At 42.3% G+C, this 26,926-nt stretch overlaps 1 protein-coding gene across 2 annotated transcripts in view; it reads left to right on the top strand.

The window, feature by feature from the left end:
- DLGAP4 (DLG associated protein 4) overlaps positions 1-26,926 on the top strand; it is a 223,024-nt gene that overhangs the window by 121,073 nt on the left and 75,025 nt on the right. For both annotated transcript variants that reach the window (XM_072631414.1, XM_072631413.1), the window contains exons 2-5: positions 2,336-3,479; positions 4,837-5,057; positions 7,429-7,543; positions 10,182-10,232. In XM_072631414.1, the coding sequence (XP_072487515.1) occupies positions 2,460-3,479; positions 4,837-5,057; positions 7,429-7,543; positions 10,182-10,232 (1,407 nt within the window). In that variant the 5' untranslated portion in view covers positions 2,336-2,459. The remainder of the gene's footprint in view (positions 1-2,335; positions 3,480-4,836; positions 5,058-7,428; positions 7,544-10,181; positions 10,233-26,926) is intronic.

Raw genomic sequence — 26,926 nt, forward strand, 5'->3', positions numbered from 1 at the left:
CCTACACACACCAGAGAGAGAGAGAGAGAGAGAGAGAGAGAGAGAGAGAGAGAGAGAGAGAGAGAGAGAGAGAAATACCTTCACCAGTGATGTAAGGGAATTCCTCCTTATGTGCCCTGGTGGAAAGAGCCATAGACTGGGACTCAACCCCTGAGTTCCAGTCTGACCTCTATTTATTTCACTATGTGACGTGGGCCATTTTATGTTTTTCAATTACCCCACATGTCAAATGAGAGAGATGGATTTAAGATTTCTTCTAGTTCTGACCTTCTAGGATTCTACACTCACCTCTGAACTTGGGTCAGGACTCAGCCTGGCACTTAAGGTTAGGGCTCAGGTCTGAACCAGAGACTGGGGTCATTCTAGAATAGGGATTCTTGCATTTTTGTGTTGTGGACCCTTTTGACAGTCTGGTAAAATCCTATGGACTCCTCAGAATGTTGGTGCCAATTACTCATACTTCAAAGAAATGGTAAGTTTCAGTTAGAAGTTAGTGAAAATAAAGATGTGATTTTTTTTTGTTCCCATCCAAGTTCACAGACCTTCTGAAATCTCTTTGTAGATCTCAGATTAAGAACTGCTGCTCCAGGGCTTTGGAAGAGGAGTTTGTTTTCAATTAAGGTTAGGATTCACTGAGGGACTGGCTTGAGGGTTCAGTCTGAGTCTGGATACAGGGTCTCTGGCCAGCTCCCTGGCAACCCCAGGCCAATCAGGCAGGAAGCTGGCACTCAGAAAGACCATGGAAGGAACTCTGGGCAGATGGGGGCAGGGGAGCTCCTGAAGCCAACCCCCTGTGAAGTTCCATTTCCTTGAGGGCAATGAGGCTTGTATTAATTACTGCTAATTATGGGGAGGCTGCATAGACCTAAGAATAGCTTAGGAGATGTTTTCTTCATGCTTCTAAAGAGAGAGCCAAGAACCACAAGGGGAGGATCAGCCCTTCCTGCTAGGGCTGGGGCAAGGAAGGAGGTTGGGGTGGAGGCTTGACCTAACCCAATACACCACCCCCCAACACTTAGCCTTTGATATATGAGGCTTTTGCCTGTGTCTTATGCAGCAGTGTTTCCAGACTTGCTGCTCTGCCCTATAAACCTAAAGGAAAAATCCACTCACTTTGCTGATGGCCCCAAAAATCCAACAAGATCTCTGCATATGACAGGGCCTTCTGCTGACTTGGAGCACCTCTTGCTCCCTTGTCTGCACCGCCTTCCCTTCCCCATTCTGCCTTCTCCACTCCGTGTCTCTTGTAGGGACTTGACTAAGGTCATACTACAGGCCAGTACCTGAGGCCAGTCTGTTGATTCCTTGTCTAGTGTTTTTGTATGATATATTATGCTGCCTCTCTACCCATCCAAGATCTAGAGAAGGGAACTGACTGTAGAGTGAGAGGACCTGAGTTCAGATCCTACCACTACTACCCAGGTCACCTGTGCCAACAAACACATAACAAAAATCATGAATGTTGGGCAGGCTGTGGAGGTGGGGCTGAGAAATCCTACCAGGAAAAGCGATGCAGGGATCCCAAGGAGGGAGAAATCAGGGAAGGCTTCACGGAGGAGACTGCATTCCTAGATCCCTAGGATATAGAAGCAGGACGGTACAGGGGAAGGATCACTGACCTTAAAGATGGAAGACTCTCAGTTCAAATCCTGTGTCTAATGCTTACTCCATATGTGACCCTGGGCAAGTCACTTCACCTCTGCGTGCCTCAGTGTCCTCAGCTATAAAATAGGAACAGCAATAGCACCCGTCACACCCAGGGTTGTTGTGAGGCTGAAATGAGGTAATATTTGTAAAGCTCCTGGCACATAGTAGGTGCTTAATAAATGCTTGTTTAGTCCTAGAAGGAGTCATCTAGTCCAGCTCTCTCATTTTGCAGTTGAGGAAACTGAGGCTCAGAGAAAGGCAAGGATTTGTCCATGGTCACCCAGCTGTGAAAAGCTCAGGAGACACAGCAGAGAACAAAAGAAAACCTACAAGGAAGCAAAGAAAAGCCGGGCAGCTTTGAAAACAATGCATAGTATTTATTATACAGGTTTTCCTGAAATGGAAATTTATTGTTTTATATTGAATCCTTTCATACGTTCTGCTGTGTATATGGCAATGTTTTTTTCTTTTCTCATTTTGTATTTGAGTTTAAAATAAATTTTAAAATTTTTGAAAAAAAAAAAAGCTCATGAAAGGCTTCACCTCTTCTCTCTTCTCCCACTGCCAACCTCCTTTGGTTTTTGCCAGCTCAGTGCCCTGGGACACCTTCCCCCACCCCCAGGCCATTAGAGCCACGTTCTTTGCTGTATCCCAGTCGCTATAACCCAGTGTCTTCCTTCCTCCTCAGGACGGCGCCCAGAGAAGGGCCCAGCTGCAGCTGCCCCCTTAGCGATCAAGAGTAAGGCCAAGGGTGAGGAGGGGGCCTTGCTGTGCCCAAGCAGACGAGATGCTCTGAGGCTCCGATCAGGACCATGAAAGGCCTCAGTGGGGACAGTCGAGGTCGCCACCTTTCAGACAGCCTGGAGCCACCACCCCCTGATGCCCTATTCCCTGGGTCTGATCGGAATCCCTACTTGCTATCTCCAACAGCAACAGTAACGGCTGATCCTTTCTCCCGTGAGTCAGGATTTCCAGGAGCCTCAACCGCTGTACCTGGAGATACCCTCTTCCCTCTGCCCAGCCCCCTGCCCACCAGTGGTACCTTTCCTCGCCTTCACTACAATTCACACTTTGAAGTGCCCGAGGAGGGCCCCTTCCCAAGCCATGCCCAAGCCACCAAGATCAACCGGCTACCAGCCAACCTCCTGGATCAGTTTGAGAAGCAGCTACCTGTACACCGTGATGGCTTCAGTACTCTCCAATTCCACCGGGCAGAGCCCCGGCCACGAGGGGAAAGTCCTGGGCGCATCCGTCACCTGGTCCACTCAGTCCAGAAGCTCTTTTTTGCCAAGGCCCAGTCTCTGGAAGGTGGTGGCCTCAAGGGCAGTGGCAATGGCCGGAAAGGTGGAGCTGGGGGTGGGGAGACTGGGAAGGGCCGGAGGGCCAAGGGCAAGGATTCAACCAAAACAGCAGAGCCCAAACGAAGGAGCCGCTCCAACATCTCAGGCTGGTGGAGCTCAGATGACAACCTGGATAGTGGCAACAGTGGAGACTGTGGTTACCGGCCCCCAGCGGGGCTGATGACACTGGGCCGGCAGCCAGAACGGGCCCAGCCACGATACTTTGTCTACAACACCTTCAGCGAGCACATGCTGAAAGCGGCCAAAAACAACAGTGAGCTCCCTCGAGCAGGAGGAGGCGGGGGAGGAGGGGCACCCCCACCTGCTAGCCTGCCTGCCAGCACAGACACTAACTATGGCAAACGCGGCTCCTGGTCCACTCTGACCCTCAGCCATGCCCGAGAGGTCTGCCAGAAAGCTTCAGCCACTATCGATAAGGCCCTGCTTAAGTCCAAATCTTGTCACCAAGACCTGGCCTACCACTACCTTCAGGTAACTTTGGGCTCCAGGAAGGGAATAATGGGATATTGGGGGGAGGGAAGAGCAGTCACAGACCCCAGGGCATGGGCTGAAGGAACCAGGATTCCCTCCTCTGCATCATGTCAGAGCAGAGAGACAAGCTTCATAACTTATCTCTCTGTCCCTTCCAAAGCACTTTTCAATTTACAAAGGGCAATAGAACTTTAATGAGCTTTACAGTTTACAAAGAGCCTTCCAACAGAGCACTTTACAGTTTACAAGTAAATTATAAATCACAAATTTATATGACAAATGATTTATAGTTTACAAAGTACTTTACAGAGTCCAGGGTGTTTTATGGTATTCAAAACATTTTACAGAGATCATTGTTGTTTTCTCATCCACTTTCATTGAATCATAACACAATAGTGAGAGACAGATCAGATATTGTTATCTCTACTTTATGGGGGAGGATACTGAGGCCCAGACTTACTTAGGTAACACAGTCACAGTTTGTTAAGAGGTAAACTTGAACCTTGAACTCACTTTTTTGACTCTGCACATGGTCTCTCTTAACACTTTTACTTCTAGCCACCAAAGTATCGGAGTATTCATTTAGATGAGGTGGGATGGCCTCAGAATATCAAGGAACCAGAAACATTTGGGGAAAGAAAGAATTTTTATTTTCTAGTTTTTCAGGAGTGAAAATACTCAGACTCTAATTTTCTCCTTCTCTGGGCCCTTAGATGTGTCTGGAAGTGGCCATCTCTACAACATGACAATACAGGATCTAAAAGGGCCCTCAAATGTCAGGTCTCCACCTGTCATTCCAAAATATAGCTCTGATTATTTGCTCATAAAATCATAAGCCCCTAGGCTTTAGAACTGGGATGGAACCTTAGGGCATAAACTGTCAAATCAGGGAAGGATGTAAGGACAAAATGGCAGAAGTAGAAAGGGTCCTTAGAAAATTGAATATCTACATGTAATTGGAGGGAAATTACATGTAATTGGGGAAAAATAAAATATTAAATAAATGGGGGGAAAAATTGAACATCAAACATGGAAGGGACCCTAAAACACAGAATGTCATGTCAAGGTAGAAAGGACCTTAGAATTTTGAATAATGGACATGGAACGGACTTGAGGAAATAGAATATGCCAAGGATGGAAGGGACCTTAAGCTGTCCATCCTGCCCCCCACTCCATTTTATAGACAGAAAGAGTGATATCCAGAATGGCAAAGGGGCTAGCCCAAGGTCACAGGGGTGGTAACCAGAGGCTTTGAAGGGCTCTTCCTCTCGAGGTTCTCTGTTTTTCTTGTGACTGGGGCTCTGACAGTGGGGCTTGGTGCTCTCTCTATCCATGCTGCTGTGTCCCTCAACCTTAGGTGCCCCCAAGTGAATGGAACAGCTCCCTCTCCAGGACGGGTGCAGACAGCGAGATCCCTTGCAGAAGAATGCGCAGTGGGAGCTACATCAAGGCCATGGGCGATGAGGACAGCGAGGATTCGGACACCAGCCCCAAGCCATCCCCCAAGACAGCTGCCCGGAGGCAGAGTTACCTCAAGGCCACCCAGCAGTCGCTGAGTGAGCAGAGCACCACCCACAGGTGAGCCTTGGCTATGCCCAGAGACCAAACCAGACCCTTGCCAGGTCCCTGACCTCACCTTGGAGCCTCAGCTGAGCCTCAGGACCCTCAGGTTCTAAACCTGATTCTGGCATTGGTGACATCATTGTGTGACTATGAGCAAGTCTCTGGCCCATTCTGGGTTTTAGTTTCCTCTTCTGAAAAACAGAAGGAATGTTGCATCGAGGAGGAAAGGGACCTAGGAACAGCTGGATAACACAGTGGCTAGAGCACCAGCCCTGGACTCAGGAGGATCTGAGTTCAAATGTGGCCTCAAACATTTACTAACTATGAGAACCCCTGAGGGAGTCACTTAACCTCAATTGATTCCTTCCCCCACCCCTAAAAAAAGAAAGGATGAATGAAAGGCACCTTAACATGTAGAGTGTCAGAATTTGAAAGGGACTTAGACATCATGCGTACCCTGCCTTGCACCCCATATTAAAGACAAGAAAAGTGATATGCAGAATGAGAAAGGGATTTGCCCAGGCAGGTTGGAATAGGCAGTCTTGTTTTTTATTTTTTGGAAGCAGTCAGAGTTAAGTGGCTTGCCCAAGGTCACACAGCTAGTAAGCATCTGAGGCTGAATTTGAACTCAAGTCCTCCTGACTCCAGGGCTGGTGCCCTATTCACTATACCACCTAAATGCCCCAGAATAGGCTGTCTTTAAGGGCCCTTCTGGTTCTGATAGTCTGGTCCTTGTGCCCCCAACCATGATCTGGGAATCTCAGGTCAGCAGCTCTCTCCCTGAATCTCCTTTCCATGCTTTAGGCTCAGCTCCCTTCCCTGGATGACCTCATATATATCTTGAGCCCCACAGTCTAACTGTTTGACTACAAGCTGTCCTGGTTAGAGGCTCCCTGTGTTCAAGGATGCCCTAGTTAGAGGGTGTCCTGGTTAATAGTACTAATAATAATTACTCAGGGGGCAGCACAGCAGAGGGGATAGAGAGATAGCCTCAAAGCCAGGAGAACCTGGGTTCAAGTTCTGCCTTGGACACATGATCTCTATTTGATCCTGGACTCTAGGTAATTCTGACTACGTTGCAGAGAAGGGAGTTGTTGTTATTCAGACATATTTCAGTCATGTCCTATACTTCATGACCCCATTTGGGGTTTTCTTGGCAGAGACACTGGAGTGGTTTGCCATTTTCTTCTCCAGCTCATTTTACAGATGAGGAAAACTGAGGCAAACAGGGTAAAGTGACTTGCCCACAATCACACAGCTAGGAAGTGTCTGAGGCTGCATTTGAACTCAAGAAGATGAGTCTATCAGGCCTGATACTCTATCCACTGTGACTCCTAGCTGCCCTCTCACTGCCTGCTTTGGTAGAGGGAAGTCTTTTCACCATAATTCTCTGGTGAAATCACTGGGAGTCTCTACCCTATTAGCAGCTTACATAGCAATATGAGGTTGGCAAAGCTTTCCCTCCAACTCGGTGAAATAGGCAGGGTAAGTATTATTATTTCCTCCCTCTTCCATTTTACAGATGTAGATACTGAGACTCAGGCTAAAGGGATTTGCCAACAGTCACACAGCTTAGGAGCATTTGGGATTTAAAACCCCATTCCAAGGGCTCTGTCCTCACATTGCTGAGGTTGCTCCAGGAAGGGGTTACCATGGGTACCTCACCCCATCTCCCAGCCCCCAAACACTCACACATTAGTCTCAGAGCTAAAATTGGCCCCTGACTGTGACATAGGCTGGCCTGGCCTGTTTGGATATAGGCTGAGTCCAGCGTGAGCTATGGTTGCCATCTGGTGGCAGGTATGAGTAAGAGCAGTTTCTATGTCATCCAGAACCTCCAGACATCTTGCGCTAATCAGAATCCTTTCCCTCTGAGACCTGCTAATGTTGACTTTACCCAGAAGGGTATTGATGAACACTGACCCATCAGCCCCATCCCCTCCAATACAGTAGAATTTCTCCAAGAGTGAACTGTTTAAGAAGGCTAGGCTTAATAATACTTCTGGCTTCCTCTGGTGCTGAGGACAACTCCTGTTCACCAGAGACTAACAGGAGGCTCTTTCCTTAAGCACAATGGTGAGAAGGATCCCCATCCTCCCCCAACCCCTCCACCCCCACAAATACAGCTCCTCCTTGAGCAGACTGACCAGCCCTGGGGGTTTGGGTTCTCTATTCTTACGTTCTGCCCTTTGACTTGCTGTATGTCCTTAGTCAAGTCACACCCCTTCTCTATGCCTCAGTTTCCTCCTTTGTAAAATGAGGGGGTTTGACTCAATCACCACCAAGCTCCCTTTCCTCTCTGATGTTCTGTGAGTCTATAAATTCCTGTTCCCTGGCATCAGCTTTAATTCCTGCAGCCTCCGCATCACCATTATCTCCCCCACAGGAGCTTAGATCGCCTTGACTCTGTGGACATGTTGCTACCCTCCAAGTTCCCGAGCTGGGAGGAGGAATATAATCCTATTGGCAATAGCATTACCGAGTCCAGCTGCATCAATCAGGTGAGAAAGCAAAGAGGGTAGGGGGAAGTCTGGGTCATGATGGTGGGAGAGGACAGGGATTAACGATAGAGGCTAATATCAAAGGCCAGGCAGGGCCTGAAATGAGGAAAGAGCCATACCCAGATCTGTGTGCTTCCGATGAACCTTCTGTTCCCAAGGTAAATGGGTTTAGTAAGATTATCATTGATCTGTTATAAAAATTGACATTTATCTAATTCCTTAAGGTTCACAAGGTTTCTGCTTGGTACAGTGAAAGGCATACTGACTGTGGAATCAGAGAACTCAAGTTTGAATCCTATTTTTGATAAGTGTTATATGGGTAACCTTGGAAAAGGTTATGGGAGGATATGAACCTTCATATCCTCCCTTCTAAAATGCAGCATATGGAATGGATTGCCTTGGAGGAGGGTTGCCATCTTGCTCTATTATCTGAGTTATTTTATATGCATTATCTCATTTGATGATCACAGGCATCTGCATTAAGAGTTTGCTAGATGGTGCAGTGTACCTGGCCTGGAGTTAGGAAGACCTGAATTCAAATCCAACCTCAGTCACTTTCTAGCTGTAGAACTATGGGCAAATCACCTAACCTCTATGTGCCTTAGTTTCCTCATTGTTGATCAAGCAATGTAATAGCTATGAAGTACTTAGCAGAATACCTGGCATACAGTACGTACTTTATAGATAGTGCTGTTGTAATTGTTATTATTTTACATTTGAGGAAATGGAAACTCAGAGAGATTAAGTGACTTGGCCTTGGTCACACAGCTGAGTGTCAGGAGGATTGGAGCCCCGACTCCAGATCCAGCCATAAGAGGGTTTGCCCTTTGCAGCAGAGAGGAAAGCTTAGCATTTCCCAACAGGGAACAAGAATCAGATTTAAAAGAAAGAATCCAAAACAAAACATAACTTATCACTGAAACCAGCTGTTAGCTTGAGGACTGAAGGCCAAACTGCCACTCTCTTACTCTCTGACCATAACAAGAACATGCAATCCACAGGGGATCCCTAACCTTACCCTCTCCTCAGACCAAATTTCTTGCCTAAGCTGCAAGGCTGCAGCAGTGTTCCTATCATCAGCAAAAGTGAGAGATGTAAGGATCACAAGGTGGTCACAAGGACTTGGAAGAGGGAGAACAGGATAAATTATGGCCTGATGGGAGCATCTAGAGTCCTGTAGAAGGGCTTTTATGGGCACAGAGTGGGAGTGGAGAATGCCTTGCTGATCTCCAACTTTCCAGTACCCATGGGACCCAACCCTACTGCCAGCTCAGCCCCAGTCTTTCTGCTCTGTTTGTTACAACTCTTTGAAAGGTGGGTATAGGTTGGTCCAGAGAAGAGAATTTGTTCTCTAAACCCTGACCCAAGGCCTTTCTCTGAGTACCCATGCTTGAACTCCAACCTTAACTTGGACCTAGACTCAGATCTTCACTTTGCCACTCTACCTGTATAATCATGAGCAAGCCATTTCTTCCTCTGGGCCTTGGTATCCTCATCTGTAAAATGAGAAAATTGGACTGGATCAGAGGTTCTTATCATTTTTTTGTGTGTCAAGCTATCCAAAAGTATGGGAAGTAATGAGTTCCTTATCTCTGGAGACTTTCAAGCTGAGGTTGAAAGCTTTTTGAGAGTATTCATAGGATTCAGAACTGGAAGGAACCTATGAGATCATTTAGTCATAGGATCATAGATTCTAGAGATGGAGCAGACTTTGGAGTCCAACCCTTTCATTTTACAAAGAAGGAAACTGAGGCTGAGAAAAGTTAAGTGACTTGCCCAAGGTTACACAGCCAGTCAATATCTGAGGTGAGATAGACTCAAAGACCTTGATACTCAGGGGACAATGCCCTGTCCCCTACTAGAGCAGTCAAACTCTAGTCATCAAGGTCATCAAAAGGCTGGTAAAATGTAATTGGGAAATGTTTAACACAATAAATGCAAAGTCGATTGCATCTACATGCTACCAGCAGGTATCTGTTTTCTATATGAGCTTGATCCCCTTCCCTTGGCAGATGAGTCCCAGAAGGGGCAAGGAACTTACCCAAGATCTCAGGGCCATTCAGTGGCTAAGCACAGATTTGTACGTCGGTCGTCTGAAGTGAAGCCTAGTCTTCTTTCCCCTGTACCCTTCTACCTCATATATAGCTGAATAATATTGCTTAGGAAGAGACTGAACTGGAAGTCTGAGAGTCTGTGTCTCCCATGAATTGCCCTTTTCCAGAGGTGTTCAGGTTGGGGGGCTGGACAATCTCCATTGGGGAGATTTAGAAGGAGAGGTAACACTAGTTCAGGAAGAGGAAACGAATCAGAAAAAAGCTTTCCAACCCTTCCTAATTCTAGTACCTACCCTTGGTTCATTATTTCCTGTTTAGCATGTGTCTAGTTTGTTCATATGTATTTGTTTGTATGTTGTACGATTATGAGTTCCTTGAGGGCACAAACTTTCTTTTTCCTCTTTTTGTATCCCTAGCACTTAGCACAGTGCCTGGCACATAACTTATGCTTAATAAATGTTTATTGATCAACTGATTAAGCTCTAAGAATCTGACTCCTATTGGTAATTGTGAAAGAGTCATCCCCTATTCTCAAGTCTCCTTTATATCTCTTCATTAATCTCCCTTATCTCTCTCTTCCACAGATCTTTGGACAGGCCTCATTTGTGCCTCAGATATTTTCCCATGAGGAACAGGTACAGTATACTCAATCTCACCCTCTCTGTTCTGCCTTTTCCCCCTACCCTCCTGGTGCTCATTCCTCTCCTTCCTGGAAGAACTCTTCCCCTCCAGCTCCGAGGCCCCAGAATCAATTGCTGAGGGTCTGACTCAAGGAGATGCCAGTCCCTGCCTGGGAGGCTCCCCTAGCCCTGTGGTTGGCTCTGGGCATCTTATCCTGAGAGCTGAGGACATTCACCTCAAAGTGCCCTGACTTCCTGGCCCAGTGGGTCCTCTTTGCTCCCCCAGGCCACACCAGGGAGGACTCTGGTTTTCATACTGGAGCATGGTTTAATGAATGTTTTGGACCTGGTCTGTGATTTCATTGGTATATGAAACTCCCAGTGAGAAAATTTCCTCCTGTAACTGCTCTTCACTATGATCTTAGATAGTTTCCGGGGGCACTGAGTGACTTGCCCATAGTCATACAGCCAATATGTGTTAGAGGTGGGACTTGAACCCAGGTCTTTCTGATCCCAAAGCAGGCTCTCTATGTACTCTATGCCATTCTGAGTATCAGTTTTAGCAGTAAGAGTTCACATTTGAATTATGATTTATTATCTGCAGGAAGCTTCCTTCACAGTAACTCTGTGAGGGGATCATGTAGGCATCATTCCTATTCTATGATTCATATGTGTTCTCACTAGTATGTTATGTATCCACCAGACGTACATATCTCAGCCCTTCCATACCTTCCCATCCTGTGTGATACTTGTCCTTGTCCTTCCAAAATTCATGTACAGAGGAGCCATCCATCCCATCAGAGGCCCTCCTCAGAGGTTTTTACTGTATTGCGAATCTCAGTGCAACCAGGGGACATTTTATCTGTCATCACTTAAAATTATTCTATGACCTCCCATCTAATTTCACATTTATAATACATATATAGGTAAATTTATATAAATGTTATTTATTGTTATTTAGGTCACCTTTAATTTTTATTCTTCTGAGGTTTAGTGTTCCATGATCAGTATAGCTATGTAGCACTATGGTAAGAATGTTTGTTAAAAGAGAGAGAGATTTTTGTAACAAAGATCAGTCTGGGAATTTCGCAAGTACAGTCCATCCTGATCTCCTTCTGCCTGCCAGTTCTGGGCCCATTGCCCTTTTGGAGTACCTATCCAAGATATATGCGTTGCTGAAGTAAGTCAATGGGCTGCCCATCCAACTCTGTCATAATCTGGGTGATAGGCATTTTTCATTTATCATCACTTGCTTTTTCCCATGGATTAATAGACCAATCTTTTTTTTTTGAGAGGCCCTGGATCTCACTGAGGAGGCCTTTTAGTGTTCCTGGGCTCGATTCATTTAACAGTCAATCAATTAATCAATCAATCCAACTTCCAGAGCACTTTCTGATTTTTTAATGACTTTCCAGCTTCCAGAGCACTTTACAGTACTTATTAAGCACCTACTATGTCCTAGGTATCAGGGATACAAATATAAAAAGGCCCTGCCCTCAAATATCTTACATCTTACTGGGGATAATTTCATCTCTAAGCAGAAGCATGTAGAGAACTTCAGTATCTATACAGAATCTCAGCATCTTCCTTTTGACCTTGGAGCAAGATATTTTCCATGATAATAATGGGCAAGCTACTTTGGCAAGCATGCATCTCTGTTTTATTTATGAAGGATCATTAAACAAAGTTGTCTCTGGGGCTGCATCTATCAAGGAGTCTTTTGTGATTTTGACAAATATGTGGGAGACAGCTTGTTGGAAGACCATTTAAGGATACATCTTCTTCTGCCGGGTCAAATAGTAACAGCAGCAACAGCAATTCTATGGCACTTTAAAATTTGCCAATTGCTTTATGTACGTTGTCTCATTTGACCTTGGGCAACTCTGGAAGGCATGTACTACAAGTATTACATTGTTATTATGCCCATTTATAGATCAGAAAAACTGGAGCTAAAGAGATTTAGCTAGGAAATGTTGGGGCACAATGTCAACTCAGATCTCTCCTGAGTATGGCACAGGGGAAAGAGTTCTGAATTTGGAGTCAAGGGATCTGAGTTCAAATCTTGGCTCTGTTCCTTACTACCTTTGTGATCTACTACCTTCTTTAACCTTACATTTCTTTATCTGAAAAAAAGGAGGAGGATAAATGGGTTAGATGACTTCTGAGGTTCATTCCAATTCCAAATCTATGAAGTTGTGAGTCCAAGTTCGGAGGCAATGTGATAAAATAGACATGTACTGGATTCATTTTCTTTGGTTTCATAGTGGATAGAAAGCTGGCCTCTAAACCAGGAAGACCTGAGTTCAAGTCCTGTCACTGACACATACTGTGTCAGTGACATATGGGAAAGCACTTAGCACTTTAGTCAGTGCTCTAGTTTTAAAAAAACCAACTGTAAGTTGTAGGGAAGGTGCTAACCTACGTTGGTGGAGGGAGTTTCCTCATCTGGCACCTTTAATCAGTGAAATCACAGGGCCAGTCTCTATGCTTGGAGTAACTAGGTGGTGAAGTGGATCAAGCACAGGATTTGGATTCAGGAAGACCTGCATTCGAATGCCATTTCCTACTTTTAAGAGTTATGTGACCCTGGGCAAGTCATTTGTCCTCCATCTGCCTCAGTTCCCTATCTGTAAAATGAGGATAATAATAGCATCTATATCCCAGGGTTGTTGGGAGGATCAAATGAGATAAAAACTGTAAAGCACTTAGCACTGCCTGGCATATAGTAAGCACTATATAAACATTAGCTGTTGCCATCACCATTATCAATTATTACTCCTGGTCTGTAGTCAATAAAGTGTAAACACAGTGTGGTCTTGCATTCTCTGTATTTCTCAGTCAGTTGGATTTTGTGAGGATGTGATCTGTTGTAGTGAACTGTTGTAAAAGCCCATTTTTTCTCATTTTCATCAAGGGTAGTCTATTTCTATTAAAATTTTATAGAAATGAGAGAATAGGTATGTGAGTTATCTGTTGCCTTCTTAGTCACTTGTTTTTGTTAATAATAACAAAATATTTTATTAACAACAACTAAAGTCTATTAACAAGCATATTAACAAAATATGTTATTAATAATAAATTTATTCTGATCTTTTCCATTATTTTGGGTCTTCTCTTCCCTGGGCTAGCTTATAAATACTTTGATAACTCTGTGATCTCATCAGTGTGGCTACTCCCTCCAGTGGTATAAATCACAATTCATCCACACTTTGCAAGTTGTGACTCTTGCCACATTGCCCAGTAAGTCCTTCCCAGATGGTCTCTCCAGTGTCTTGGGTGTCTTCTCCTAGTTCTCTTGACCTTGCCTGGACACCCATCTCTTGGGTGATTCTTAACTCTCACTACATAATCAGACTGCCTACTCTTCTGATCATCCCTCTCTACGATGATGTCTTTTACATGGCTTCTTCTGTTCAGTCTTTTGTTGGTAAGATATTGAAATCTACGCCAACCTATTGTGAGCCTCTTTGTTGCCCTTTCATTGACCCACAACTTTCATTCTTCATAGACTGGTACTCCATGACTTGCTACTATACATACAGATCACTAGAAAAATATTCATGTTAAAAAAATGGACCTTTATTTTGGGGGAGAAGGTTGGAGTTGTAGGAACATAGATTTAGAGCTGGAAGGAACCTTAGACATCATCTAATCCAACCTCCCCATTTTGCACATGATGACTGTTCTGTGTCAGAGGTAGAATTCAAACCCAGGTGACCTGAATCCAAATCCAGCCCTCTCTTCACTATGTCACGTTGTTTCTCTGTTTTAAGAAAGATTCAAAATTCTTTTTTTTTTTTATTGTTTTTTAATGTTTAACAATCTGGCATACAATTGAGATTTTATCCCCCCCACACCTATCCCCCACTACCCCCCTCCCTCCCCACGACTGCATACAATTCTGTATAGGTTCTACATATACTTTCCTCTTGAGTATATTTTCACTATAGTCATGCTATGTAGTAAGACTAAAATAAATGAAAGAAATCATATAACAAATCAAAACATGATACACATACACATACACAAACATGATCTGCTACAATTTGCGAATGACTTCCATATTTCTTTCTCTGAGTGTGGAAGGCATTTTGCCTTGAGAACCACCATTGGGATTTTTTTTTTTATAAGAAGTTCTTGCATTATTACAAAATTCCAAGTCTACCAGAAAAAACTCTCGCACACTGTGGTTGTTGCTGTGCACAAAGTTCTCCTGGTTCTGCTCCTTTCACTCAGCATCAGGTCATGTAAGTCCTTCCAGGGCTCTCTGAAGTCTTCTTGTTCATCATTTCTTATGGCACAATAGTACTCCATTACATTCATATACCATAATTTATTCAGCCATTCCCCAATTGATGGACATCCCCTTGACTTCCAGTTTTTGGCAACTACATAGAGTGCTGCTATAAATATTTTTGTACATGTGGGACCCTTTCCCATTTTTATGATCTCTTGGGGATATAGTCCTAGTAGCGATATTGCTGGGTCAAAGGGTATGCACATTTTTGTAGCCCTTTGGGCATAGTTCCAAATTGCTCTCCAGAATGGTTGGATGCGCTCACAGCTCCACCAACAATGAATTAGTGTTCCAACTCTCCCACATCCTCTCCAGCATTTATCATTTTCTTGTTCTGTCATGTTTGCCAATCTTATAGGTGTGATGTGGTACTTCAGAGTTGTTTTGATTTGCATCTCTCTAATCACTAGTGATTTAGAGCATTTTTTCATATGATTATAGATATCTTTAATTTCTTCCTCTGAAAATTGCCTGTTTATATCCTTTGACCATTTATCAATTGGGGAAAAGATTCAAAATTCTGATAAACTCCCTAAACTGCTCTTCCTATTGGAAGGAGACAACTTGGTATCCTTGGTGCCCAAATCGCCTTCTCTCAGGGACTAGGCATCCCTGCTCATCCTTGGACAGATTGACATAAAGATAGCCTCCCCTCCCTGGAAACAGAAATTCCCACTTCTAAGAGAGGCCCAGGACTTCTCTTCACTTTGAATCATCAAGAATCAAAATGAGAAGGGGCCTCTAAGACCATTCCATCACAAAATCACAGAATCTCAAAGTTAGCAGGGCCCTCAGAAGCCATACATTGTCACCACGTGCCTGAACAACAATATCCACTATAACCTGACCTATTCATAGGATATACCCAGTAGTCCCCCAGTAAATGGGAACTCAGTATCTCCCAAGGGCAGTTTTCCATTACACTTTTGGATAACTCACATTATTAACAAACTTTTTCCTTATATCAAGTATAAATCTGCCTCTCTACAACTTTTACCCATTGCTCCTGCTACTTCCCTCTTGGGCCAAAGGGTCTAATTCATGAAAGCCATGAAGACACTGTTATGTTCCCTTCAGGTGTTTTTGCCAGAATAAACATCTTCATTCTTTCAACTAACTCTTACATGGCATGATTTTGACATCTTTCCCCATGCAAGTCACCCTCTTCTAGACATTTTCCAACTTACTAACATCCTCATGGAACATTGAATTGAACTCAATACTTCAGGTGTCTTCTGATCACAACAAAGTACAGTGAGTCCTATCATTCCCATCTCTTTCCCAATCCTGAACATTTCTTATGATTACTTTAGCTCTCTCACAACTTGGTTTCACTGTTGACTCACGTTGAGTCGTTTAAAAATCACTACACCGCCCCCCAGATATTTCCCAAATTTCTGTCATCTCATATATATTTGTGAAGCTGTTTCTTTCAACCCAAGTAGGACTTAACATTTATTTCTACTGAATTTCATTTTATTAGATTTGGCCTATTGTTCTAACTTTTAGAGACCTTTTGGGCTCCTAATTCATTTATGCAACATAATCATTATGACCCTTAGCTTTGTGATGTCATAAAATTTGATAAACATTAAAACATTATTGACCATTCTCTGGACCTAACCATTCAAATAGTTCTAAATCTCATCTGACTGCACTCTTTTCTAGGGTGCATCTTTCTATATTGTCCACAGGAATTACATAAGAGACTTTGTAAATGTTTTTGCTAAAATCTAGGTAAACTATGCCTAAAGAATTCTCTTGATCTGCCCTGACAAAAAAAGAAATAAGGCTTATCTGGAATATCTGGTTCTTGATGAAGCCATAGTATCTCTTCATGAATGCTGTTCCTTTAATAAATATTCACTAATTAATAACATTTCCTAATTAATGAATGAATATTTACTAATTAATAATGTATTCTAGATTTTTGCAAGGAATCAAAGTCAAGGTTAAAATTTTCACTAAGTAATATGTTCTATTCACTAATAATATTCCTTCACTAATTAATGCATATTTACTAATTAATAATGTATTCTAGAATTTTACAAGGAATCAAAATCAATGTCACAGGCCTCTAGTTTGTAGACTCTCATTTCAAAATCAACACATTTACCATTTTCTAGTCCTGCTTCCCAGTCCTCTATTCTACTTCATAATCTTTCAAAGATTACTAACCATGGTCCAAAAATCCCTAATGGCAGGTGAGGCAGTGTTGTTCTTTTTTATCTAATGACTTCAGCTCCTTTGTTGGTCAGTCGTTTCAGTCATATCCGACTCTTCATGGCCCCATTTGGGGTTTTCTTTGCAAAGATACTAGAGTGGTTTGCCATTTTCTTCTCTAGCTCATTTTGCAGATGAGGAAACTGAGCCAAACAGGGTTAAATGACTTACACAGGATCACACAGCTAGGAAGTGCCTGAGTCCAGATTTGAATGTAGGAAGATGAGTCTACCTGATTCTAGGATCAATGCTCTGTGCACTGTGCTGCCACTTGGTCCCTCATCAGTACTCTCATCTTGCTTGTCTTGGGTTCCAACTCCCTATAAGCCATGTTTATTCTGTTATCTCTAGTCCAAAGAATATTTTCCTTGGCAAATAAAAGGTTATATTTGAGTAGTTCTCTCTTCTCTCTTTCGTCCATTATCACCAGTCTATTCACCCTGAACCCAAGCCTTTATTCTGTCCCTTCTTTGGTTCACCTTTTCCCAAAATAGCTGAAGGAGACCCTTTGTGTTGTGTCTCAGATTCCCCACCTCATTTCCAGATTTAGCATTCCTGACACTGTCCTGCCACAGTTGGCACGTTTTTGTTTCATGTGCTTACTGTGCCCTTGCTTCCATCTTCTGTGCATTTCTTTTCTTTTTTTCTTTGCACTTTGTTTTTAGGCATGCTAGAAATATTAATTGGTTTTAAAAAAGTCATCATAATGAAAAACACAATCAAGTCAAATGGACAGAAATCTATGGAGGCAGACATGATATCCATCAGCCATGGGTGTTACCGGGTAAACTAACACATCACAGAACCAAGAGAAACAAACACAAATGGCCTAAAGCACTCGTTTCCCCTTTCTTGTTCACTTAATACACTTTCTTCATGGTCTACCTAGTCTTCTGCATTTTTTAAAATTGGTGTTTATATTAAGAATCATTAGAAAAGAAAGGGGGGAAGCGATTCAGTCAAAATAACCAACACATTCATTAAATCTTACAGAATATGCTGTGTTCTACAGCCATAATCCAGATGTAGTCTGAGCAGAACACTGTCTCCCCCACCCCCACTGTAGCAGAGAACGGAGGGAGGGAGGTTTGCTCCTCACTTCTGCAGGGACAAACTTGTCATCATAATTACAGAGCATTCAGTTTCTTTTATTGTTGTTCTTTCCATTCACATCATTGTATTCATGAAGCGTATTATTTTCCTATTTCTTCTAGCTTCACTTTAAATCTAATTCACTTTAAGTCTTCTCATGCTTCTCTATATTCATAATGCTCATCATTTCTTTTTTCTTTTAAACAGTATTTTAGTTTTTCCAATTACACGTAAAGACAACTTTTAACATTCATTTTTTAAATAAAATTTTGAGTTCCAAATTTTCTCCTTCCCTAACAATGGTAAGCAATTTGTTATAGGTTATACATGCACAATCATGTAAAAGGTATTTCCATATTTGTCTTGTTGTGAAAGAAAAAAACAGAACAAAGGAGGGGAAAACCACCAAAAAATAAAGTGAAAAATTGTATGCTTTGATCAGCATTCAGACTCCATCAGTTCTTTCTCTGGGTGTGGATGGCATTTTCCACCATAAGTCTTTAGAAATTGTCTTGGATTACCGTATTGTTAATGCTCATCATTCCTTGCATTGTGCATGTCTTCCTTTTTGTCAGTGTATCCACATTAATCTCTTAAAACAATTTCCTCTACCTTCCTCATTATTTTCCTCTGTAGCTTCAAAATTATATTCATGAGAGTTTTCCGTCCCTCCTGGAGATCTCCTATAGAATTTTAGTTCAGAAGACCCTGTTTATGGTTTTCTTGAACCCTTTGAAATCTGCTCTCTAGGGTACCTGTCAGACTACATCTAGCTTTCCTCTCCTTTTCTATGAAAAATTCTAAGAAGGAAGTCACTTCTTCCTTTCCTTTCCATTCCAACAACCAGCTCCACCCTGTTAATGAGAATTGGGTCCAGAATAACAATTCCCCTCGTTGCTTTCTCCACCATTTGACAGATTAAATTACCATTAAGGTGTTTTGGTTTCTGACCTCATCCTTCAACTGAAACTTCCCTCTCCAAAGTTACTAGTGATCTTTTAATTGCCGAGTCTAATGGCTTGTTCTCCATCCTCACCCTTCTTGACCTTTCTGCAGTCTTTTACATTGTGAATCACCATCTCCCCTCAGATATTCTTTCCCTCTCTAAGTTTTCGTTATATTCTTCTACTCCTGGTACCCCTCCTACTTGTTTGACAGTTTCTTCTCAGTCTTCTTTGATGGATCTTTATCCAAGTCATACCTACTAACAATTGGTGGAGCTCCAAAGCTCTATCCCACACCCCCTTTTCTTTTCTTTCTGTGTGATCTTGCTTTGTGATCTCATCAACTCCCATGGGTTCTGTGTTTATCTCTAGGTGGATGATTCCCAGATTGATAAGATCCCAGTCTTAGTCTATATTCTGAGCTCTAGTCTTACATCTTTGCCTACTAGACATCCCAAAATGGCTGTCTTGTTATTGTTGAGTCTTTTCAGTTCCATCTAACTCTTTGTGACCCCGTTTGGAGTTTTCTTGGCAAAGATGCTAGGGTGGTTTATCATTTCCTTCTGCAGGTCATTAAATGAGGAACTGAGGCAAACAGGGCTAAGTGACTTTCCCAGGGTCACACAGCTAGTAAGTGTCTGAGGCTAGATTTGAATTCAAGGTACCAAGGTGCACAGTGGATAGAGGACCTGAGTTCAGATCTAACCTCAGACACTTATTAGCTGTGTAACTTTGAACAGGTCACATAATCCTGTTTGCCTCAGTTTCCTCATCTGTAAAATGAGCTGCAGAAGAAAATGGCAAATCATTCTAGTATCTTTGCCATGAAAACCTCAAATAGGGTCATAAAGAGTTGTATATAACAGAAATGACTCAGTGGATGTCTTATAAGCATCTCAAATTTAACCTAAAACAGAATTCATTATCTCCTCTCCCTCCTCTTCCTGACTTTCTTATTACTATTGAAGGTACAAGCCTTCCAGTAACCCAGGCTTGCAATTTCAGTGTTATCCTTCATTTATCACTCACATTAACCGCACTTATCCAATCTGCCAACTCTTGTTTCTATCTTCTCAACATCATGTGTGTATGTATATGTGTATGTATATATATATACACATATATATATACACACACATATACATATATATCCTTCTCTCCACTCCTATACACACACCCTAATGAAGACTTCATCACCTTTCCTAAGATTATTTCAGTAACCTTCTCATTGGTCTCCCTGACTCAAGTTTCTGTTTATACCACTTAGCTACCAAAGTGATTTTCCTAAAAGTCAAGTCTACCTATGTCATCAAAACACTCAGTAAACATCAGTGGGTGCTATTACCTCTTAGATCAGATATAAAGTTCTCTATTTGACATTTAAAGCCCTTCACAATCTGGCCCCTTCCTATCTCTCCAGTCTTTTTTTTTTCAATTTATTAGTTTATTTTGTTTTTCATTTTCAACATTCACTTCCATAAGTTTTAAATTTTCTCCCTCTCCCTTCCCCTTCCCTCCTTAAGATGGCATGCAATCTGATAAGGGCTCTAGACATACATTCCTATTAAACACATTTTCACATAAAAAAATGGTCATGTTGCATAGAAGAATTATAATGAATGGAAGAAACCACGCTCCACAGTCTTCTCATACTTGACTCCCCTCTCTTGCTCGAACAATCCAGGTTCATGAGCCTGCACCCTCCATCTCCATCTCCCAACACCAAGCCTTTGAACCATCTCCTCTCTATGCTTGCCTGGAATGTTCTCCTCCTCCCCCCCTCACCTCTTTCTCTCTGCTTTCCTGGCTTCCTTCAAGATCCAGTTCACATCCTGCGTTCAGCAGGTATGCTTTCCTGAGCTCCAAGTTGCTAATGCCTTTCATCTATAATTACCTTCTGTTATTGTTGTTGTTCACTTGTTTCTGGCTCATTGTGACCTCATTTGGGGTTTTCTTAGAGTGTTTTGCCATTTCCATCTCCAGGCCATTTTACGGATGAGAAAACTGAGGCAAACAGGGTTGAGTGACTTGCTCAGAGTCACACAACTAGTAAATGTATGAAACTGAATTTGAATTTAGGTCTTTCTGATTCCTTGAATCAATATATTATATAGGCATATATAATACATATACCTATATTATATACACATATATAGGTATATATATACTGTACCACCTAGCTGCCCTTCCATCTCCTCAGCATCTATCTTGTATGTACCTTGACATTTACATAACCTCTGTCCCATTCCAAAGGTCTCCTTGAGGGTAGGAACTGTGTCTTTGCCTTTCTTTGTCTCTCCTATACTTACATAGTGCCTGGCATGTGGGAAAAGCTTAATAAATGCATGTTGATTATTTAGGATTATGGATGTAAAGTGGCAAGAGACCTTAAAAGCCATCTGGTCGGACTGCCCTTATTTTACAGATGAGGAAACTAAAGCCCAGGTAAGGTAAACATCTTGCTTGAGAACAGATCAAAGGTGGGATTAGAGCCCAGGTCTTCTGATCTAGGCAGTGTTTTTTCCAGTGTATCCCACTAACTGTTCTACTTTGGGTGTGGGAGGAGAAAGACAGAGGAAGGGAGGAAGGTTGAGAGAGCTAGCTTCAGTAGATGTCTGAATTATTGAAGTCCCTTCACCCCAACAGTGCTATATCATGCTTTTCTGTGTCAGACTTAGGATGTTTCTCAAACTCCACCTCTATATCCTCTTTCTGCCCTGTCCATGCATTCTGCAGTATAATTTCACAGGTGTAAGGGGCCCACAGAGGCCATGCAGCCCAGTCCATACCCAAACAAGAATCCCCTCTGTATCATACCTGAGAAATGCTCATCTGATCTTTGCTTGGACTTCTGAAGGAGTTGGGGGATCATCTACCACCTGAGGCAGCCCATTCTGTTTTGGAACAGATCAGCATGGTTCTTTGAAAACATCACTGACTCTGATGATATCAAAGTATTTGAGTTCAATCCCATGTTTCACATTTTCTACCCATGTGACTTTGGACAAGTCTCTTAACCTCCACAGGCCTCAGTTTCCTCATCTGTAAAATGAAGTTGTTAAACTAGATGGCCTTTGAGATCTTTTCCAGCTCTAGATCCTATGATCTACTTGCTGGGGAATTTCCCCTTACATTGACATTATATGTGTCTTTTTGCAGTTCTACTCAATTTGCTCCTCATTCTACCTTATATCACTTTGGTTTCTGCTTCCACTGAGAGCCATCCAATTGCTTGCTACCTTGCTTCCTCACTTTGCTTCCTAAATTTCTTCAAATAAGTGTATCTTTGTAATGTACATAGTTTCTCTGTTCCTTCTCTTTTACCAATGCTATTGAATAAAGTATATACACATATATACACACATATGTGTATGTATGTATATGTACATACACTCTTCCAAAGTTAGGGTTCCTTCCAAAAAGGCTCAGAGATATCTGTGGAGTCAAATTGGCCTCCTTGCATTAAGCTCGCTATTTCACCTTACCTGTTTCCTATAATTTGTACATTTGTGCTTAAGCATCAAAGGGACTGTTGGGGTTTTTTTTTCTTGAATTTTGGTCTCCTGTGAATTTTGGGACTTCTCTGTGGCTATTGTTCCTGCACTGGCACAACTCTTCCTCTAAAGTATCTGGTTTTGTACATCTACTTAGGTGGTTTCTCTTTCCAACTTCTTTTTCAATTCAACTTCCTTATTTTACAGATGGGGAAACTGAGTTTCAGAGAGGAGCAAGGACTTGCCCAAAGTCCCTAAACTTTTTAGTCTTGTAGAAGAGCTAAAACACAAGAAAAGGAAAGCTCTGTTGGCTTTGGCCTTTTGACCACAAATAAAACTCATACTCCTCAGCATTGAATGCTCTCTACTATTGGTCTCCAATCAATACACAACTGTAATGAGGGACAGAACATGATCATTGTATAAGAAATTGGCAAACAAAATCCAGGACAGGTTAGAGGAAACAAATCACGTCTCACTAGGAGACTCAGCACAGGCTTTCTGGAGGAGGTAGCTGGACCTTAAAGAATCGTTAAGATTTAGGTAGGTAAATAGAGGAGAGGAGGTACATTATTTTAGGTTCAAGACATTCCATAAGGAAAATAGAGAGATAGGAAGGCATGGTTACATGTTTGGAGTTTAACAAGCCATTTACTGTGACTGAAGCAACTCTTACCCACTTTTCTCACCACAGCCTTGATAGAACCCAGTACTTGGAATCAGGAAGTCCTGAATTCAAATCCTGTCTCAGATACTTAATAGATCTGTGACACTGGTCAAATCAGTTAACCTTTCTTTGCTTTTACCATGTAAAATGAGGGAGTTGAACTCAGTGACTTCTATGGTCTCTTATGGCTCTAAATTTGTGATCCTTCCCTCTATCTCCATTTTACAAATGAGGAAACTGAAGGAAAGTGAGTGGAAGATGAAGCTGGAAAGGGAGATTAGAGGCACATGGTGGAGGACCTTTAACGTTGAGGAATTTGAGCTTTATTCTACAGATTTCAGGCTAACCCCACCAGAGCTTTCTCTTTGTTCTTTTGAGGGGCCCTTGGGTCCTCAGAGGCAGTGGATTGACCTCAGGGCCTAGTCTTCAGTCCAGACAGGTTTTCCCAGACTCTTTCAGCATCCACTGCAGTCACCCTCCCCTTCCTCCACCTTCCATTCACCTCCTCTCCCCTGACACCCCAAGCTTTGTGACCTTGGACAAAGTACGTTGAGTTTAAGTGATACCACAATGTAGGAAAGAACGGAGTAGATGTCCAACGACCTGGATTTGAATCCTAACTCCGTGACTTTACCTTTGTGATCTTGCAGAGGTCACTTCATCTCTTCAGGCCTCAGTCTCCATAGCTTTAAAACAAGGGGGTTGAATGAGATCCAAGGTGCCTTCCCATTCTGAACCCTGAGACTTCTCTGGACTTCTTCTCTTCTCTGAGACTAGCTTAATTTTCCTAGTCTGTCAAATACAGATAATACCTGTTCTACCCAACTCAAGAAACAGAATGGAATAACAGATAAAAAACCAACTTTGAAATCAGGATGACCTGGGTTCTAGTCATACCTCTGACATACATTGGATTGGCTGTGTCATATTAGAAAATCACTTAATATCTAAGGTTATAAATGTCAAAGAAAGGGCTGATTTGCATTAGTATAGGGAATTTCTTCATCAGGAGTTCCTAATACCAATAAAATCATAGATCTGGTCCCACAAACAAAGCTATCTAACTCACAAAGCGACAAGGAAAACATTTTGTAAACATTAAAGGACTATGAAATAGGAGTTATTTTTAGTGATGGCAGAATGTGATGGACCATCTATTTAGACTTCTGACTTTGTTTTATGCAAATAACCTTGGCTACTGGAAAAAGCACTGGATTTCAAGTAAGAAACCCAGGCTCTGACACCTGATAGATACAAACACTTTCCCTGTCTGAACCTCAGTTTCCTCATCTATAAAATAACCATAATATAGATGGCAAAAAAAATCTGTAAGCTTTAGTGGACCACAACCTCAAGATAAATCATTAAGAATAGCCAAAAGAAGCTAATTCCATTTTAGGCTGTATTAAGAGAATAATAGCATTGAACACTTGGGAGATAATAGTCCCATCAAACTCTTCCCTGGATGTTGAAAATATTACTTCAGTTCTAGGCAATATATTTTATGAAAATTTCTGATGACTTGGAGAGTAGCCAGAGGAAGAAAAGCAGGACCTGGAGGTGTTACCATATGAGAAGAGATTAAAAGAACTGAGGATATTTAACCTGGAGAAGGAAAGATTCAAGGGGGATATGATAGCTGTCTTGAAGTAGGACAGTGATTCTCAAAGGGGATCCCAGGGCATGTTAGTGTGGTACCATGAAGTCAGTTATCATCTCTATGCAAATAATTTTCAGATCTCTCCTAACCTCTCTCCTAATGTTTTGTCTCATGTTTATAACTTCTCCTGGATGTCAAGCGCTAGATGTCTTGTTGACTTCTTACATTCAACGTGTCCAAAATTGAACTCGTTACCATCTCCCCAAAACCTCCCTCCCTTCTAAACTTCCCTATTACTGTGGAGAGTACCACTATCTTCCCAGTCACCCAGGTTCACCACCTGGGTGTCATCCTCCACTTATCAAGCTCTTTTCATTCCCACTCACCCCCATACCCAGTAAGTTACCAAGTCTTGTCTATTCTACCTTTGCAGTTCTCTGGTCTATGTCCCATTTTCTCTTCCAACACAGCCATTCCTTAGTCCAGGCTCTCATCACCTCATGCCTGGACTATTACAATAACCTGCAGGTTGGTCTCCCAGCCTCAAGTCTCTCCTCACTCTAATCTCTCTCCCTCTCAGCTAAAAAAAGTGATCTTCCTAAAGCTTCAGGTCTTACCTGGTCAAGTCCCTATTCAGTAAACTCTCCCAGCTCCCTATTATCTCCAATATAGAATACAAATCCTCTGTTTGACTTTTAGAAATATTATTTAAAACAAAGATCTGCCTTTTTCTCCCTCAAACTCACCCATACACACACCCTGAGAAAGCAGAGAAAAACAAAACTTCTGTTACTAACATGCATAGTCAAATAAAACAAATTCCCACATGGGCTCTGCCCAAAAAAAAATACATCTTAATCTACACTGAATACTGCATCCCTCTATTAGGAAATAGGTGGCCTGTATCATGATAAATTTTCTGGAATGATAGTTGGTCATTCTGTTGAACACAATTCCTAAGTCTTTCAAAGTTGTTTGCCTTTGCCATATTGCTGTCATTGAATAAATTTTCTCCTGGTTCTGCTCACTTCCCTTTGCATCATTCAGACAATTCTCCCTAGGGTTCTCCATCATTTTTTCCAGCACATTAGTATTACTTCACATCCATTCACATACCTTCCCCAATTGATGGGTTTCCCCTCATTTTCCAATTCTTTGCTACTAAAGAGCTTCTATAAGTATTTTTGTACATAGGAGTCCTTTCCCTCCTTCCCTAATGTCTTTGGAGTATAGATCTAAGAGCAGTATTACTGGACAAAGGGTATACACAGTTTAATAACTCTCAGGCATAGTTCCAAGTTGCTTCCCAGAATGCTTGGCCTACTTCACCTCTCCACCAATGGTGCAGAAGTGATTTTCAAACCCTGGTCCTCTGACCCCAAATCCAGCACTCCTTGCACTGCACCGTGATGTCTTTGAAGGGCTTTCATGAAGAAGAATTACACTTGTTCTGTTTGGTCCCAGAGGGCCAGATTAGGTGCAAAAGATGAAGGTTGCAAAGGACTACATTTCAGCTTGTTAGGAGGGGAAAGCTCCTAACAATTAGATGTCTTCCAAAGTAGAACAGACTACCATGAAAGGGAGTGGGCTCTCTTTCACTGGAGATCTTTAGTGGAGGCTGGGTGACCACTGGCACACCATATGTGTTGCAGAGGGTATTGTTCAGGTACCTCTTGGCCTAGGGGGCTTCTAGAGTCTACAGTTCTGGGACTTGTGGTGCTTATTCTTCAGGCTGTTGTAAGGAAAGTGTTTTGCAAACCTTGGGTTACTATAGAAATAGGTGTTATTACTGATGTATTCAAAGCACGGTAGAAATGAGAACAAGAACATTATAGTAATGACTTTCATAAAGCCCTGCTTCAGTACTTCATCCTAATATAGAGCTACCAGAAGTTCTCTCAGGCTAGGATAATGGAGCCTAGTACTGAGAAGTCTTGAGCATCCCCCAAGGATCTGTCCTCGTCCCTCTTCTCTCTCTACTCCTCACAGAGTCTCTTAGTTTTCATTATTCATTATTATTTCTCTGCCAATGATTTCCATTTTGGTGTAGTGTAGTGTACTGAAGTCGAAGGACCTAGGTTCAAATCTCACCATGGATACTTACTACCTGTATGACCTTGGGCAAGTCACTTAACCTCTCTAGGCTTCAGTTTCCTCCTCTATAAAATGAAGAAGTCAAACTGGTTGGCCTCTGAGGTCCCTTCTAGCTCTCAGTCTCTAATCCTGAGATACTCTAGTTCAAGCCCTCAAAGTCTCAGTCCTACATTACCTGCCTCTTGGACAGTTCCAACTGGATGCCCTCTGGGCATTTCAAACTTGCAAACAAAGTTTATTATCTTCCTCTCTGAAACTCATCCCTCTTCCAACCTTCTCTGTCTTTACTGAGAGCACC

This window comes from Notamacropus eugenii, chromosome 1 (assembly GCF_028372415.1).
Source record: "Notamacropus eugenii isolate mMacEug1 chromosome 1, mMacEug1.pri_v2, whole genome shotgun sequence".
NCBI lineage: Eukaryota > Metazoa > Chordata > Mammalia > Diprotodontia > Macropodidae > Notamacropus > Notamacropus eugenii.